This window comes from Colletotrichum tamarilloi, assembly GCF_030869305.1.
Source record: "Colletotrichum tamarilloi strain Tom-12 chromosome Unknown Scaffold_31.1, whole genome shotgun sequence".
NCBI lineage: Eukaryota > Fungi > Ascomycota > Sordariomycetes > Glomerellales > Glomerellaceae > Colletotrichum > Colletotrichum tamarilloi.
In genome coordinates, this window is record NW_026849414.1 from 84,738 (window position 1) to 102,381 (window position 17,644).

The 17,644-nt window shown below is 53.2% G+C and overlaps 5 protein-coding genes across 5 annotated transcripts; 2 read left to right on the forward strand and 3 right to left on the reverse strand.

Annotated features, from left to right (window-relative positions):
* Positions 1-807: 807 nt before the first annotated feature.
* Positions 808-3,398, forward strand: CTAM01_08650 (subtilase; the record flags this gene model as incomplete). Its single annotated transcript, XM_060524670.1, has 6 exons — positions 808-931; positions 1,022-2,471; positions 2,525-2,728; positions 2,784-2,871; positions 2,934-3,199; positions 3,269-3,398. The coding sequence occupies 6 exons, from the start codon at positions 808-810 to the stop codon at positions 3,396-3,398; spliced, it is 2,262 nt and encodes a 753-aa protein (XP_060380617.1).
* Positions 3,399-3,656: 258 nt separating this feature from the next.
* Positions 3,657-4,684, reverse strand: CTAM01_08651 (uncharacterized protein; the record flags this gene model as incomplete). Its single annotated transcript, XM_060524671.1, has 4 exons — positions 3,657-4,066; positions 4,255-4,336; positions 4,397-4,523; positions 4,659-4,684. The coding sequence occupies 4 exons, from the start codon at positions 4,682-4,684 to the stop codon at positions 3,657-3,659; spliced, it is 645 nt and encodes a 214-aa protein (XP_060380618.1).
* Positions 4,685-5,191: 507 nt separating this feature from the next.
* CTAM01_08652 (uncharacterized protein) lies at positions 5,192-7,661 on the reverse strand (the record flags this gene model as incomplete). The annotated part of the gene is made up of 2 exons (XM_060524672.1): positions 5,192-7,485; positions 7,547-7,661. The coding sequence occupies 2 exons, from the start codon at positions 7,659-7,661 to the stop codon at positions 5,192-5,194; spliced, it is 2,409 nt and encodes an 802-aa protein (XP_060380619.1).
* Positions 7,662-10,093: 2,432 nt separating this feature from the next.
* Positions 10,094-12,278, forward strand: CTAM01_08653 (iron-sulfur cluster transporter ATM1; the record flags this gene model as incomplete). The annotated part of the gene is made up of 2 exons (XM_060524673.1): positions 10,094-12,143; positions 12,196-12,278. 2 exons carry the CDS (start codon positions 10,094-10,096, stop codon positions 12,276-12,278), a joined length of 2,133 nt encoding a protein of 710 aa, XP_060380620.1.
* Positions 12,279-12,367: 89 nt separating this feature from the next.
* Positions 12,368-17,509, reverse strand: CTAM01_08654 (uncharacterized protein; the record flags this gene model as incomplete). The annotated part of the gene is made up of 9 exons (XM_060524674.1): positions 12,368-12,758; positions 12,815-14,040; positions 14,094-14,758; positions 15,477-15,541; positions 15,623-15,897; positions 15,955-16,118; positions 16,174-16,594; positions 16,662-16,701; positions 16,758-17,509. 9 exons carry the CDS (start codon positions 17,507-17,509, stop codon positions 12,368-12,370), a joined length of 3,999 nt encoding a protein of 1,332 aa, XP_060380621.1.
* Between the last annotated feature and the right edge of the window lie 135 nt (positions 17,510-17,644).

Consider the following 17,644-nt stretch of genomic DNA (forward strand, 5'->3'; position numbering starts at 1 on the left):
CGGCTGTGCTCGAGATCGTCGGATCTACAGCCCGGTTCCTGGCATACGCTCGGGCGGAATGGCCGAAACTCAATTGAAGCTTGTTTGCTCCGTTGGGACGGACGAATCACTTGTTTTCAATTAGAAATGTTTGGACGAAAAAGTAACCTGATCGTGTACACAGAGAGACTCGCAACTCTCAGATTGACAACACCACGGACTCGTTGCCTCTCGGAGCATTATTGAATAGAATGCCGGTGACTCCCCAAGAGCACGTTTTCGCAGGTTCAAGATCCTAGTCGTGTGGATCTCTTGGCGAATGCTACGATTCTCAGGGCTGGGGATGCGATTCTTGATGCTCAGTAGTGAGCAAACATGGCCTCATCCATCACTATGAGCACCTCGCGATTTGATGATTGACGTGACCACCTGTCGCGAGTAGGTAGATGTAATCATAGACAACGTCAAGACTTGATCTCGCTCATTATGTTCATTATCTCATCAGCCATACCCAACGCTGTCTTGGCACATCCTGATATAGCGAGATCGGACCCATCACCGCTTTCGACCTCCCTCTTTGAGCTTCCTGATCCGACGTTGGATTATCAAAAAGGGAACGAGCACATTACAGAACCCTTGCTCGCATGAGATGCGGGGCAATTGATACGCATTGCTGGAGACTGCGAATTGTGCGCAGAGAAGCGTATGATGAGTTGTCGCGATGGTTTAAAGGTCGGCATGCTCGCTGTCTCTATACTCGACAAGATGCAGCCACCAGTCACAGCAAACTCGTGACGGTAGATGTGAAGAACTTGGCCGAGGACCACGATGCGCTGCCTTTGGATCTTGTCCGCCCTCGCCTGGGTCGCCGAGGCCGCCGCTCAAGACATCACCGACGACGACTCTCCAAAGATTGAAGCACACCGCTTCATCATCGAATTCGCCAGCGCAAGTCCTCTCACCATCTCTAACTAAGTCCTCAAGACTGACCAACAACAGGGCACCCACGCCAAAACCAAACGCGACGAACTCTCCTCCACAGGAATCCGCGTCCTCAAAACCTTTGACTCGCCACTCTTCTCCGGCGCGAGTCTAGAAACAAACAACCACTCCCTCGAATCCCTCCTCATCCTCCCAGACATCGTAGCCGTCTGGCCCAACATGCAGGCATGCCTCATCGCCCCCGTCAAGCGCCAAGTCGCAGTCGACCCCACCGCGGCAGCAGCGCACGCAGTACACTGGGCCACGGGCGTCGATGAACTCCACCAACAAGGCGTCCGCGGGCAGGGCGTGAAAGTCGGCATCGTCGATACGGGCGTATGGTACAAGCACACCGCCCTCGGCGCGGGTTTTGGCCCCGGGTTCAAGGTTGCCGGCGGCCGGGACCTCGTCGGGGACGGGTGGGTCGTCGGCACCGAGAAGAAGCCCGATGCGGACCCGGCTGATGAGCAAGGGCACGGGACGCATGTCGCGGGGATCCTTGCCGGGGAGGATGTTTCTACCGGGTGGGTTGGCGTTGCGCCTGATGCGAGTTTGTATTCGTATAAAGTCTTTGGTCCGGGTGATGGGACGGATCAAGCGACTATTATCGATGCGTTCCTCCGCGCGTACGAGGATGGGATGGATGTTATTACTGCTAGTATCGGCGGTCGAGGGGGATTCGCGAGTAATGCCTGGGCTGTCGTTGCGAGCCGGATCGCTGCTGAGGGCGTGGTCGTCACCATTGGCGCCGGGAACTCGGGGAACGGAGGGGCGTACTACGCCAGCACGGGGAGTTCGGGCGAGCATGTGCTCAGTGTTGCGAGTGCGGAGGTGAAGCGCGATGAGGTGACGGGAGGAGGTATCCTGCGGCCGTCGTATTTCACGAGTTGGGGCGGGTTATATGATTTGTCTGTCAAACCTGATGTTGCTGCGCCAGGGACGGATGTGTTTAGTACGTGGCCTGGTGGGGATGATAATGAGTTTGTGTTGCTGTCTGGGACGAGTATGGCTACACCTTATGTTGCTGGTGTTGCAGCGTTGTATATCTCTAAGCATGGCGGGAGGAGTGTTCACGGCAAGGGGTTTGCGAGGGACCTAAGTATGAGGATCATCTCAACGGGGGCCTCGTTACCGTGGTTGTTGTATAGTGGCGATGCGGATGAGGCGTATCGGGCCCCGTCGCAGCAGGTTGGTGGTGGGCTTGTTGATGCGGCCAAGGTTGTTGGATATCGAACGAGCTTGGAGCTGACGAGGTTTGGGCTGAATGATACTGCCAACTTCCGCGCGAATCAAGGGGCCCTGGTCAGGAATGGGGGGAATGAGACGGTGAGGTATAGCTTCGAGGTTGAGCGTTGGGCTGGGGTTGAGATGCTCAAGGCTTTTGACGGACGGGACCCGGGAGAGACGCCAAGGATTAAGTATAGGGCAGAGATTGTGCCTAGTAATATCTCGGCGAGGGTTACGGTGCCGGAGGAGTTTGTGTTGGGTCCTGGAGAGGAGAGACGAGCAGAGTGAGTTCTCCTCTTTGAAGAACGGATGTTGAGGATGAAGCTAACTTCTCTAGATTCATCTTTGAGGCGCCAGAGGGGGTTAATCAAACAGCGCTTCCGGCCTACGGCGGTCGTCTCTTGGTCAAGAGCAACAACGGGGAGACTGTCTCCGTTCCCTATCAAGGATTGGCTTTCAACTTGCAAGAGCAGATGGAGAGTCCCTTCCATGGAACATACCCGTGGTTGAGGTCAACAAGCGCGTACAGCAATAAAACAACGTGAGTGTTATATGGCCGTTGACCTGTTAGTACATGAAGCTAACTTGAACTACAGCTTCAACTTTGAACTGGCTAGTGGTATACAAGACTTTCCCATGATGTTCATGAAGGTCAAATGGGGCACAAGAGAGGTTCGGTGGGATGTAAGTCAACTTCAACACCCAACCCTTTGGCAGTACGGCTTAATACTGACCCCAAGCACCAGATTTATGGATCCGACTTTGACGAGGCCAGAGACTGGGAATACCCTCCCGTGTCCGGACAACGAGGCTACATCGGCGCAGCCACATCCTGGGCCTCTGCCGGTAAGACGTCGAGCTTCAACCCCGCTCGTCACAACGCCAGCGATACTTTCTCGTTTCCAGAGACGGATGTCGCGAGAAACGCACTGACGACGGGCGGGTTTACGACAGCGTACTATTGGTTTGGCAAGTTGGGCGACGGAAGTGTCATGGCACCGGGCAATTACACGTGAGTTCTTACACCACCGTCCCCAGCAGATGATGTGCCTTGGATCAAACGATGCTGACTTGGAAACAGAATGAGGTTTGCGGTGCTGCTACCATTTGCTGATCCCCAGCTAAGTGAGAGCTGGAAGGGGTTGACGACCAAGTTCACAGTCTTGCCGAAAATTGGGAACAGCACGATCAATAGAAGGGGATTCTGGTGAGAAGCTGGGCGTTCTCCGTAAGAATATTGTGAATGATTTACTGTCTCGAAGTTCCCATAGGTGCATCGTTGGCTTGGGCAAGTCCTTGTAGTAGGTGCCTCGTCTCTATGCCAGTCGTTCCATCTCAGGTCCAGTGGCAGGCCCACTCATAAGTGTCCCTAGCATGTACACAGTCCATCCACGCCCTCTTATTGAACTCCGAAACTATCTGAGAGGAAAATTGAGCCTTTCTTCTCCAATCCTCCTAGTGATTCCTGATTACTGAAGTCGTTGGACACCGTCATCGACGAGCTTGATCATGCAATCGCTGCCAAAGTCTGGTTGCTCCTGGCACAGAGTCTTAAACTCAGGCATCTGGAGATGCAGCTTCCGGGCCCATGGCTTGCCAAGCGTAATCTCCAAGAATGTTGCCTTGAGAATGTGTGTGTTGTCCACGTCTTGGTAGTCTGTATAGAGAAGTCGACCGGCATTGACCCAATCTTGGGGGCTGGGTTGGTGCATGCCTGTGAATATGGCTGCCCGTTGTGTACGGGATAATGTGTAGGCTGTGAGCTCCCACTCAACTTCGGAGCAGAGGACCTTCACCAAGAAGTAATCGCCTAGTGTCCAGAGCTGAATGGCGGTGTGCAGGAAGGTGTCGTTCTGACAGACGCTGTAAAAGTCGAATACTGTTCGACGGTTCGCTTAGCCAATATCCTCCAAGGTGCCTCAAGGGTGAAGCTCGACTTATGAAAGGAGTGTGTATTGTATCCAGTGAATTTCATTGACAATAGTGTAACCTTCCCATCCACGATCATCAAAGGCATGCAGGGAGAAATAAGGAGCAGGAGGAGCGGGGCGAAGGAGATCTGCTTACCACCGGTGTAGATGTAGTTGATGAGGAGATCCATTTGTTTCTCAGTGAAGCAGGTGATCTCGACAATGCCAGTCTTGGCCTCCTATTAACAAGTTAGATCGTGCATTTACAATCTCCATTGTCTCCATTCACAAAAACATACTGGCCAGTCGCCTGTCAAACATCTCATGAAGTACTTGGAACGCGCGCACAAGATCGACTTGTGCAGATTCCATGTCTTGCCTTCGCACTTGATTTGGCAGTCTGAGAGCATGCCAGTCTTGAGGAGCCTGTGTGTCCCCCTTCGTCAGCTCCATCCTATCGAATGAAGATTGCGGGCTGATATATTTCTGATCGAAGTAGCCGAGGCTGAACACGAGGCTAACCCGGATTTTTTCAAATGGTTCTTGCATCAGATGACTTACTCGTAGTCATCGGATGAGAAGGTCATGGTGATGCGCTATGGCGTGTGTGGTATAGATGTACTGCAGCCAAAGTTGAAAGAGAATCTGGAGAAGTTTTTATAGCTGATGCGAAGACGATATCTCTGAATCACAGCCTTTGGGGGCAGGACCGAGCCCGACTGAGTTGCTCCTGCCTCCTTCCTCATGGTAAATTTGTGTATTCCTGCTTTTTCTGGCAGCTTAAAAACTGAATATAAATGTCACAGAAGTATCTCTTAAGACGTATCCAAGCCATGGCCATAGTATACGAGAGAACCAAATCTGCTTCACGCTCATGCTCGATTCGCCTTTCTTGAGAAATGATCTGAGCACAGGAATACTTGAAGAATTCACAAGTTCGATATCAAGGTAGAACGTGTTGTAGAAGAGAATGAATTGCAGCAAGAGGTATCTAGTCTATATCTATAGCACAGCGAGTCCAATCAGAACGTCAAGGACAATTGACTTCTAAAAAAGTATGTACAAAGAAAAAAAAGGGTTAATGTCTGTCTGCCTTAAATGGTAATGTCCGCCGAGGCGCGGATGTCGCGCGAGCTGGAGCCGACAGAGAAGGTGTACTTGCCCTTGGCGATAGCCCACTGCTGAGCAACCGTGTCCCAGTAGCTCACATCACGTCTGCGGACGCTGAAGGTCACGTCACCAGCAGCACCGGGGGCGAGGTCGATCTTCTCGAAGCCGCGGAGGACGCGAGGGGGCTGGGCGGCCTCGGAGGGGAAGCTGATGTACAGCTGGGCGACCTCTGCACCCTGGACTCCGCCGTCGTTCTTGATGTTGGTCTTGACGCTGATGACCTCTTCGAAGAGATCCTCCTCACCACCGGGGACGAGGGTGCCGGTCGGGTAGGTGGAGTCGGCGGCGGTCTGGTTGGTGACCTTTGCGTCGACCTTGCCGTAGGTGAAGGCAGTGTAGCTGAGGCCGTGGCCAAAGGGGTAGCGGACGGTCATGTTCTTGGAGTCGAAGTAGCGGTAGTCGATGAAGACGCCCTCGGTGAAGTCGCAGTCCTCGGTGTAGCAGATGGAGACGGGGTAGTCGTCGGCGTCCTTGGCAATGGTGTGAGACAGCTTGGCGCTGGGGTTGACGTTGCCGTAGAGGACATCGGCGATGGCGTTACCGCTCTCCTGGCCGAGGAGACCAGAGTAGATGACGGCGGTAATGTTCTCGTTGTCGATCCAGGCGTCGAGGATGCGGGGGCCGGCGGTGTTGACGACGACGACGGTGTTGTTGCAGTTGGAAGCGACGGAGGTAACCATGGCATCCTGCTCGTCGTCGTAGAGGAGGCTACGGTCGCCACCCTCGCCGGAGTAGGAGTTGATGAAGGCAATGCAGACCTCGGAGTTCTCGGCGTAGTTGGTGAAGGAGGGAGTCATAGCAGTTCCCTGACCAAGGTTGCCGAGGCCACCGCCGCCACCGCCGGTCATACCTCCGCCGGTGCTGTTACCGCCCATGCCTCCGCCCATGCCGCCACCGGTGCTGTTGCTGGAAGAGCCGCCGGGAGGGCTGCCGCCGCCACCGCCGCCAGACATGCCGCCGGAAGAGGTGGAGGTGTAGGTGTTGTTAAGGAGCCACCAGATCATGCTGTTGTCGTCAATGGCGCGCTGGGTGATGGCCTGGAAAGGGGTGACCAGGTAGGGGAGCGAGAGCTGGCCGGAGCCGGTGCCGGAAGCAAGGTGACCCTGGTAGACGTCGCTGTCGGTACCCTGAACGCTGAAGGGCTGGTTGGGGCCGGCGAGGGCAGGGCCGGCGTGAGCACCAAAGAGGGAGATGGTACGGGGCTTCTGGAGAGGGAGACCAAGGCCGGAAGTGTTGGAGTTCTTGAGCAGGACGATGGACTCGCCGGCGACCTGGCGAATGAGCTTGGAGTGGTTGCCGCGGACGTCACGGTACTCGGTGGTGGAGGCCTTGGAGGGCTGCTTGCCGTCGTCGAGACCGACGTAGTAGTATCCAATGACGTTGCGGACGACCATGTCGTCGAGGCGGGCCTGGGTGAAGCTGCCGTTGTTGATGCCGGCAGTGAGGATGTCCTCGGTCCAGTAGGTGCTAGAGCCGTAGTCGAGACCGGCGTTGGCGGAGCCGTAGGAGGTGGACTGAGAGTTGACATCGGGGAAGACGAGACCGAGGAAACCGAACTCCTTCTTGAGGAGCTTGCTGACGAGGGCGTTGTTCTCGCAAGAGAGGGTGTCGTTGACGCGGGTCATGCCGCACATGACGGCCATCATGCCGGCCTGGACACCATCGGCAAAGGGCCAGGAGTAGAGCTCGTGGATGGTCTTGTCGTCGGCGTTGGAGGAGTAGACGTTGGTGGTGGTGGCGGAGATACCAGAGGATCGGTTAGTCTCCTGCTCGTTGAGGAGGAAATGACGGCCACCGGCGATGACACCAGCGGAGTTCATGCCGGAGATGGCCTTGCCCATGGCGATACCTGTGAGGTAGGGGTCGGAGCCAAAAGTCTCGGGGGTTCTTCCGCCGTAAGGGGTGCGGCCGAGCGGGCCGGCCTCGGGTCCGTTAATGAGGTTGTAGCCCATGCCGTAGAACTCGTCACCGATGGCCTTGAACTGCTCCTCGATGAGCTGACGGTTCCAGCTCATGGTCAGGGCGTTGGCCATGCTGAAGCCGGAGACGTAGAACTGGTAGTTGATGCCGGAAACACCATCCTTGTTGTTCAGGGCGGTCCAGGTGGCGTTGCCGGTAACGCTCTGGCCGGTGATGATGGAAACCTTGGCGGCGGTGTCAAGAGTCGCAACAAAGGCCTTGGCCTTCTGGTAGGCATCGTCGAAACGGCCGAGGGAGACTATTGATGACAGGTTAGGTATAAGTGAAAAACTTCACTTGTAAGAGATGTAAGTACGTACCATATCCGTCGGCGAGAATGGCGTTAGTGAGGGTGGAAGAAGAGTTGGAGGCAGCAAATGCAGAAGAAGCGAAAGAAAGAGCGGCGAGCGCGCCCGCAGAAGTAGAAACCTTCATGCTGGGCAAGAAAAGCGAATGTCTAATAGTGGTTGAAGCAAAAGAATGAAACTGGTTGATGGGTGTTCATCTCAAGTCTACATCTTGGCGAAACGTCTGAACTTATATCAACGTTGTGTTTCCATGTTTTCCCATGTTTCCTCCTGTTTGCTCCTGTTTCCTATGGATTGCAGTTTCATGCTCCGCCGTCATCGTTGCGTGGCCGATGGGGCGATAGCGCCGACGTCCCGAGTTTACCTCCGTAGTTCGTGGTGATGATGATCCACGGTGAGCCCCATCCATCGGCGAAGTTCCACGACCCGGCATGTGGGGGATGCTCCCGGACACCGGGCTCAGATCTCGGCCTTATTCTCAAAGGTCTTGTTCATTGACAAAGAAATTCACCTAGATATTGTCAAAATCATATTCATTCGAATTATCAAAGCTCATTATATTTTCTGTATATTTTCTCACGATTTGAGGACTATTGTACGCTGAGCTGTTTACTATCACAGCTCTGGTGTTGAAGTTTGTAAGCGGCGGCGGGAGGCGATATCGCGCGTCGCCAGGAGACTCACGATAAATTAAGGCTGCGAAGCGGGCCACATCTGAGCCACATCTCTAATGGCGTTTAAGTGTCTTTATCATGGAGACTCCGATTTCCCAGGGTCAAATGTATGCGAGAATTCTTTTCCAGGGCAGCGGAAAACCCGGGACCCATACCGGGAAATCCGAACTCTACGTGGGCGACGCGTGGCTGTCTCCGTAGAGGGACCTCGAATAATGCTATTCCCTGCTCGACGCACTAGAAAGTTAGAAACTCTGCAATCGGAGCCCATGGACTTGGGAAAGGGAACTAAAAGAAGCGGCATCGCCCTTGGGGGCTACCGGGCTAGAATGCGCAATGTTCTAAAAGGGGTATTTTTCTGCTCGCAGATCCCGGAGGCGATCTTGACATCTGCGAGCTAAACCACGTGGATGGTAGCATTGGACTATCACAATCATAATTCACAAGTGCGCCATTTTGCTTGGCGATGTTATCAGATGGACAATGGTAGCTGAAGTGTTGGACTCTTTGAGTTCCAAATCTCAGATCTTGATGGAAGCTGATCCATCAGCCCAGCCAGAGGCGTTGAGATACCTCACGGTCTGCCCACTATGGCTAGATATCTAGACCAGTGCATGTGGTTACGCGGCAAAGCTTTGGGTGCGTTCGAGGGGCTGATGATAGGGTGACAGTGAGTCGATGGCGAGACATAGGGATAAGAGGGCGGGCGAGGCCGACATCAACAATCAAAACTTTACATGGTACCCCCCACTCAATCTTTGACAGGAGTCGCCGCCATGCCGCTTCTTCACTTCCAAAGTTCCTAATCGGCTTGGAGAGAGTCCCGCCGGCACAACCACTCCGGAGCCCCTGACGTTGGTGATAACTGTTGACTGTTATGCAGATTGTTACACATTGAAAGCTTTGGAGCCACAGCACCGCCTTGGACCGGATGAACGGCGCGTGAGCCCGAACATGCGTCTTAGGATCCGAATCTAGAAATAGAAGAGGGCGGCTGCGCAGGCGATGAACTAAAACCTAGGCAGGGCTCTAAGAACGGGCGAGCCGCATCGGCCGGACATAAATCTAGCCCCCCCGGCCCGCTTCAAGGGCGATAACCGAAGCTTGGCGATTTTGAGAATGCTTCAAGGAGCACGAATGCTCCGAGCGGCGATGCCTACGTCACCTGCACTGCGTTGGCGCTCACCTTTTCGCATATTGTGCACTCTACCTACACAGTAGACTTGTAGCCCGCGATGTTGTTAGTGCTGAGCAGAGCCAGTGCTGAGTTGATGCATTTGAATTATATGGCCTAAAGATCCATAAGCGCCAGAGAGAATAATTCATACCATCAAAGCTCTTTCACAAAGCGCGTGTTTGAGTTAGGCTGGTTCTTCTTCCTATTCTGCCACGGGAATGATCGGTGAGCATTCTCGGTGTGCCTGCAGACCTTGGTCCGTGACTGGTGAGTCTCGGTAAGAAATTGTGCACCTTGCTGTGCTCGGTGTGCTCGGTGTGCCTGGTGTGGAGCCAATCGGGCGGGCTCTCAAGGTGCCTTAGGCGCCGGCGATTGCATCATCCCGGCCGAGGCGCTCGACAATGCCGAGCCCGGTGCTTGCGACTTTTACGCCTCGTTGTGCATCATCGCCGCGTTTGACATCCAACCACGTACAATCCGGTTGCCGTTCCCCTCCCGCATCATCCGGAAACCACGATTGGCCTCATGTTTGCTGTCTGAACTCTTCAATTGTGGTGAGTTGCGCCAATCTCCGTCCACCTATACCCGTGATCGGATCGTTTATCGATAGCTCGGCTCAGCCCCCTTCACCCCGCCATTTGCTGACACGTCTCTCACCGCAGACCCCACGAGAAAGATGATCGAGTTGCGGCGCAGGGCACGATTACGATGATCATCCGAGCCGTCACCAAGACTCCTTTGGCCTGCCCTCGAGGCATCTCCCACACCCAATTCTACCGACCGGCATGGCTTCCTCAAAGCCCCCGGGCCCCCATCCGCATCTTCCAAACGAGTGCACCTTCGAGACGCGATCAACCCAAGCCGCCGACGACGGCAAAGGTCGATAATGGCGCCGACAAGGCCACGGCACAGCTCTCCAAGGCAGAACCTGCCAAGGCGAAGAAGAGTACGGCCGTCGATCCTCTCGCAACGCCAGAAAAGTCTACACAGGAGCAGCGCAAGGCCGACTGGGCCATCATGAAGGAGATGTCGCGATACTTGTGGCCCAAGGATAGCTTGAGCACAAAGTTCCGCGTCGGACTGGCTGTTTCCTTGTTGATTGGCGCAAAGGTCCTGAACGTGCAGGTTCCCTTCTACTTCAAGAGCATCGTGGATTCTATGAATGTCGACTTTGGCGCAACCGGCGGCACGGCGGTGACAATCGCGGGGAGTATGATCTTGGCATACGGTGCGACGAGGATAGGCGCCACAATCTTCCAGGAGCTCCGAAACGCCGTCTTTGCTTCCGTTGCTCAGAAGGCCATCCGGCGAGTCGCTTGCAACGTCTTTGATCATCTGCTGCGGCTGGACCTCAGCTTCCATCTGTCCAAGCAGACCGGTGGACTGACAAGGGCGATTGATCGCGGTACCAAGGGCATCAGCTTCTTGCTGACGAGCATGGTCTTCCATATTCTCCCCACTGCACTGGAAATCTCGATGGTCTGCGGTATCCTGACGTACCAGTATGGCGCCAAGTTCGCCGCTATTACGGTGCTCACCATGGTTGGATACACGGCCTTCACCATCTGGACGACAGCTTGGAGGACAAAGTTCAGGAGACAAGCAAACGCGGCCGACAACAAGGCATCGACAGTTGCCGTAGACTCACTGATCAACTATGAGGCTGTCAAGTACTTCAACAATGAGAAGTTCGAGGTCGCGAGATACGATCAGGCCCTCCAGGTCTACGAGAAGAGCTCCATCAAAGTCGCAACTTCGCTAGCCTTCCTCAACAGTGGACAAAACATCATCTTCTCCTCGGCGCTGACAGCCATGATGTATCTGGCTGCTAACGGTGTTGCCCAAGGCACGCTTACTGTCGGTGACCTCGTCATGGTCAACCAGCTCGTGTTCCAGCTCTCCGTACCCCTCAACTTCCTTGGTTCCGTCTACCGTGAGCTTCGCCAGTCATTGCTCGACATGGAGACACTGTTCAACCTGCAAAAGGTCAACGTCTCCATCAAGGACGCGCCCGACGCCAAACCCTTGGCTCTGTCCAAGGGTGGACAAATTAGATTCGAAAACGTCACCTTTGGCTACCACCCCGATCGCCCCATCCTCCGCAACCTGTCACTTACCATCCCGGCTGGCAAGAAGGTCGCCGTCGTCGGTCCTAGCGGCTGCGGAAAATCTACCTTGCTCCGACTCCTCTTCCGTTCGTACGACGCGCAGTCTGGCCGCATCTTTGTCGACGATCAGGATATTCGCCAAGTCCAGGTGGACTCTCTCCGCCGGGCCATTGGCGTTGTTCCCCAGGACACTCCGCTTTTTAACGACACCATCGAGCACAACATCCGATATGGCGACATGTCAGCACCCCCGGAGCGCGTCATCGCCGCCGCTCAGCGCGCACGCATCCACGAAATCATTGAGCGGTTCCCCGATGGATACCAGACGAAGGTGGGAGAGCGTGGCTTGATGATTTCCGGTGGAGAGAAGCAGCGTCTGGCCGTCAGCAGACTCCTTCTCAAGGACCCGCCTCTGCTCTTCTTCGATGAGGCCACCAGCGCGTTGGATACCCACACCGAGCAGGCTCTTATGCTCAACATTAACAGCATTCTTCGTGAAAAGGCACGGACCAGTGTATTCGTAGCCCACAGACTGCGCACCATTTTCGACGCGGACCTCATCATCGTACTGAAGGAGGGCAACGTAGCCGAGATGGGGACCCATCGTGAACTTATTGACAGGGGCGGACTCTATGCTGAGCTCTGGAGTGGTAAGTCGCTCGCCTGCATTGGTGGTGATAATCTGACTGACGTCTTGTGTAGCTCAGGAAACCCTGTTCGATGCCGATGGCCAAGAACGCGAGCAACCAGAGGAGGATACGAAGAAGCCACCTGCGGCACGCTAAAGATACCATGTCCATTCAGTTTTTTATTCGAGACCATAGCAAGCATCCCGCTTTACCTCAACCTAGAAACTGCCTCTGCTTCGTGAATGCTATGGCCGAAAGAGACTATCGTCCGTCTTCTTCCTAGGAACTCTGCCCTTTCGCCGCCGCTGCCGTGCGGATAGATACGACATTCGATACCTCCACCCGGTGACGCTGGCTCGTCCATGATTTGGCAACCAGGTATCTTTTGGTTCCGCCGTACTCGTCCAAGTCGGTATCTCCTCATTCAAGAAATCATGGGGGGCTGTACTCTTGTCGGCCGATCTCAGCGTCCTGTTTGCCCATCCCGCGATCATATCCCACTTGTAGCCATACAGAAATGCCAATCCTATGACCCCAAACGTGACGGGGAGGGCCGAGATCCAGAAGATCTTTTGGTCGTAGTTGGTATCTCTGATGTCGGTCGTATTCATTCCGAAAAAGCTCGTGATGAATGACCTAAATCTTGTGATCAGCCCCAAAAGTTCAACAACTCAAAGTGAAAGTTGACCTACAATGGCAAGAAGAACAAGGTAACTATGGTAAACACCCGAATCGCCTTTCCATGGCCCTCGTCAAGGATTTCGATTCTCTGCTTCGTCTCGTCTCTCAACACCCTCACCTTCTTCCGAAGAACTCCAAGCGCCCTATCGCGCTCCGCCAAGCGTCGCTGCTGTCTGCGCACGCACTTGCTCTCGAGTCTGAACAGAGATTTTCGTTCCTTATAGTAGATCCAGTCGGTCGTGGGGTACTTGAAATTTAACGGGGAAAAGAGCCTCTGGTACGCCCTCAATAGTCCTTGCTGCGAAGCGACCACCATCTGCAAAGCCTCCAACTCCTCTTCGAGAGTATGGATCTCTACAAAAGCCTGCCGCTTCGGCTTTCGGTTGGTATTGAAACGGAGTTTGCCAGTGTGGTTCCGGTAGTGACTGATGAGATCGACCTTTTCGTTGGTGCCTCGCTTGGAGATGTTATTCTGCAGATTGCTGATCAGCGCAACTGCCAGGAACTCGGGGCCTATTGGTGCGATAATGATCCTGTCCATGTCACCTCTACTGGTTCCCAATAGGATGATGTCCTCCTTCGCTCGGTCGAGGTGATTGCGAACACGCTCTGAGATTGCTACCGCATTCCTCTTGAGATCCATCAAGCGTCGCTCAGCATGACGGCCGTATAACGAAACAGGAGTGACAGTGAGTCTGTTCATCCAGGAAATCTCCTTAGCTTTCAGTACGAAAAGGCCAACGATCCGCTCAAAGGCCTCAACTAGGCTATTGGGCAGATGAGGTCGGCTGTCATGGCAGTTGACCGAGTCTCCTAGGCTAGTCACGCTCATGACCAGCTTGTGCAGCTCCTCTGTCCGGTCAACCATGTCTAGTAACTCTTCATAGAATAGCTCTAGACACGAAACCACTTCGTTCCTAAAAGCTTCCTTCGATCTGACAGTCCGGGATTCTTCGACTGTATGGCGGCGAATCCAAACGAAACAGGGATCATCAAATACCCGGTCCTTTCTCGCTTGGTGCAGACATGGAGTTCTCATGTGAACCTTGTGCCAATGGTCGAGTGCTTCTTCTGGTGACAAGTATCGTTTCACCTTGTCGCACTCATCGCAATCGCCTAGAGCTCTTGAGCCTGAGACTGAGGCTGACTCTCCTGGCGGAAAGGGGGTAGTAGGCCGTGTAATAAACCAGAAAAGCTGATCCGTTCCTTTCATCTCATCGATCGACCACTGAAGCCCCTGAAGGATTTTAGTTTAGACACAAACGTTTGCATTTTGCTTGAAGCCCTCACCCTCAATATTGCGTCGACTGAGCCCCAGTATCGTTTACAGACCGGATGATGGACGAGACGCCCCTCGTCGGGAAGAAAGGCGCTGAGCATACTTTGAGAAACGCTAAATATTCTCGACAGGAGGAATGATTCATGGTCCTCTTTGGAATCCATCAGTTTCCAAAGATCATTACCAGATCGGAGATCTTCGCTTGATGAATTGTGCATAGGGTGGCCGAAGTGTGTGTTGGGTTTAACCTTCGGGTCCAACTCATTTTCTTCGTTCTCGGTAGACCCAAACAACGTCGACGCTGGAGCTACAAGGCTTCCAGTAGACCCCTCATGTTCAATGCTGGTCTCTAGGTCTGGTTCCTGTAGATCGGCGTCAACTACAGAGTTTGAGCCTGGATTGACGTCCGGCCTCGAGTTAGTCTGCGCCACGCCCTCAGTTGCCTCTCCAGTTGGTTTGGGAGGAGATAATTGTAGCATGCTAGCTAGCCGCTGCGTAAGCTCGCCCTTGGTACATTCGAAAGAAGCCTTGTACCATTTTCCCATTCTATCCGACTCGATAGTCGCATTCAGATTACCCAGTAGCTGAGTAAGGGTCTTTTCAATCTCGGACTGTGATCTCTTGTCGTCGTCCCATGTTAGTCTCCAGGCAAGAAACGGTACAAAGTTGAGATCGCCTAGATCCAGTGGCGGTAAGCTTGTGGAGAGAAAACTTGTTCCAAATCCCCGATCGGGAGGTTGTCTGGTCCACGAGCCATTGAAAGAACTTGCGTCACTGCGTGTTCTTCTGAACTGCTCCTGATCAGTGAGCCAAGATGGAAGTGGCTCTGCTTCTAAAGGATATTCGCGGGCATAAGTAAAGCTTGGAGTTCTTGAACGGCTTCGACGTCGTCTATGACGTGATACAGGAACGTCGGACGTGAGATTCGATCTCAAACTCCTCGTTGACATAGATCGAGTTGTTTGTCTGTGAATCCGTGGGAGAGTAAATCTTCTTTCTTCAACAACCTCGACATATGGCTGGCCAGGCTGTAATCGTGGGCTACCAGTCTGCACGAGATCGCCATTGTCAGCTTCGTCTCTTCATGAAAATGATGTAATTACGTACTGTTTGACTCGTCTGATCCGATTCTTCTGTTTCCATCTTAAGCTTGAAGAGCCTCGGGGCTTCAGCACCCTCAAGCGAGACAGATGACTCAAAGTTGGCCATGTTTCTCATCCTAAAGCTTGTTTCCGACATGGATGTAGTCAAGTCAACAGTGCCATCGAGTGATGAATTATCAACGCCCAAGTGTGAGTCAAATGACAGGGTTGAAGTTTCAAACGTGTCGCTTCCTACCTGGTCTAACCCGTCTTCTGAAGGGCTCGGAGAGTCACCACCATATTCCCACATACCAGGATGCAATACCATCTGCATATCCATGTCGATCGGATTCAGGTTTGTGGCTCTCGAGTCGGACCTGAATGAACTAGATGAATGGTGGAGAATCATCAGTACATAATATGGCGCACAAAGACGTAAGATCTCATTCATATCCTACCTCCGGCGCGACGCTCTGCGGCTACCCAGATTGCTCCTGCTCCCCGCAGTGAGGAGCTTTTCCGACAGGGCAAGGAATTCCTCATTGGGTCTCCGCTGCGCCTCATGTTTCTCTCGGATTCCGAAGACATAGTCCTCGATTGTCTCGCTCGCAAGTAAGTTCAGCCAGATATCTGCTGTGATTATGCCCCAATAATCGTTGACTAGCACGTAAGCAGCTGCATTTACAGGACCTTGCCCCTTAAGTGCCAGTGCCACCGCATGCTTAAGGAAGTCCTCCAATTCTTAGTAAAATTCCTAGTAGGATGAAGCTGGTGTCAACCGTGAACTCACTGCATATTTCCAGTCGGCTTTAACGACAACATGATACCGACACATGTCTTGTTCGTTAATGAGCCTGACGGTGTAAAGTCCTGCAGATGATTTCGTCCGGTCAATCTTGATCAGATTTTGTTGTATCTCTGGCGACAAGAGTTCTGAGAAGGTGACCATCAGGTCTGATATAGTCAGGAAGTGTAAGCGAGTGCCTTATTTAGTAAATGGAAAGCTTACCTGCACCAACTATTAGGGTCCAAATTTGCGGAACCTTCAATTTGGGCGGTCCTCCCTCGTCAAGCTTGAAATTTCGTCCTCGAGAGTCATTATTGGGCTGTGTTTCGTCGTCATAGCCATAGAGAACTTCTCGAAGACTCCTCATATAGTGCTTCCCGGGGAATCTTTTGGCTGAGCGCCTGTCGGTAAGAAGAAGATGAGGTGAAGAGATGAAGACTACAGGTTCGGTATCAGAGGCGTCTTCGTCTGCATAGACCCCAAGTGAGCTGTTGTATCTCCCAATGTATTGGATCATTGAGCCAGGTTCGAGGTAAGAGCCATTTTCTAAAGATCTCTCACATTTCGCAGTGACTTCTTTGAGAACTGTAAGTGCTACTAGCCTAAGTGATTGGGATATATATGGACAGTCTGATATCAGAGTCTTTACTTGTCGGTCAGTGACTACGCTTCTGTGTTTGTGAAGTTGCTCACGATTGTTCAAAGCTTACCTCCATAGTCGCAACATTCAAGGACTCGGACTGTACGTGTCTAAGGTATTTCTTTGTCAGTTTTGACATTTGCCTCATGATTTGGGTTATTCTCACAGCCATCTTAACCGAACAAGGGATTCATCTGTACCCCCAAACTCGTAGTCTTCCGGGCAGGCAAGAGTGATCTTTTGGTTGCCGGCTCGATCCATATAGAACTCTGCTGCATACGCTGTATTGAGCTCCGTCTTAGCTCCATTAATGAGATCTGACTTTTCTTGATTCCAAGCCAGAAGCTTTCCGGCAGTAGAGTTCATGTCATTGTCCATGGACGATTTTGAGCTGTTCAGATTTAGAACCCCTGAGTAGATCACTGGACCTTCAAGATTGTCCCAGTCCCAATCCGTGTCATCTAGCGTCGGCTCTTCATCCTCGTTCCCAGAGAAGTCTCCGATTTCTCCCGTCTCTAGATGCGGCGTCTCTGTATCAGGGGCATTGACGTTGATCCAGTCAAAGCCTTGATCTTCATCTCGGGGGCCCGTCTCACCGCTATCGCCGACTTCAGAAGTCCCTTGATCTGAGCTTCGGATTCTGTTGCTGAGTTCAAGAAGTTCCTCGATGTGATTCTGTCCGAGCGCCAGCTGAACAATAATGGTGTCTCCATCTTCGGCAAAGGAGTATCCAAGATGTATCAATGCGCGCTTGGAAACAATCCGTGAAGGAATCCGCGTCGTGCCACGTTTTGGGCGAGAGTCACGTTGAAAGGAACTGACACTGGGCGTTGGTGACCGGGAAGGCGATTCCGGGGAGTCTGACCAATCATCGAACCCATCCTCTTCAAAACGGATCTGCTTGGGCTTGGTGGCCATGTTTGCGGCGGCAAGGGAGAGTTACTAAGCATGAAATGTTTTGGCGCTGGAAGCCGTTCGTTGGTAGGTCCGATGGCTTCCGCTACGCAAGGCTCAGAGGCCAACCCATGGCGGCGGTCAGTGATAATTGAAGCT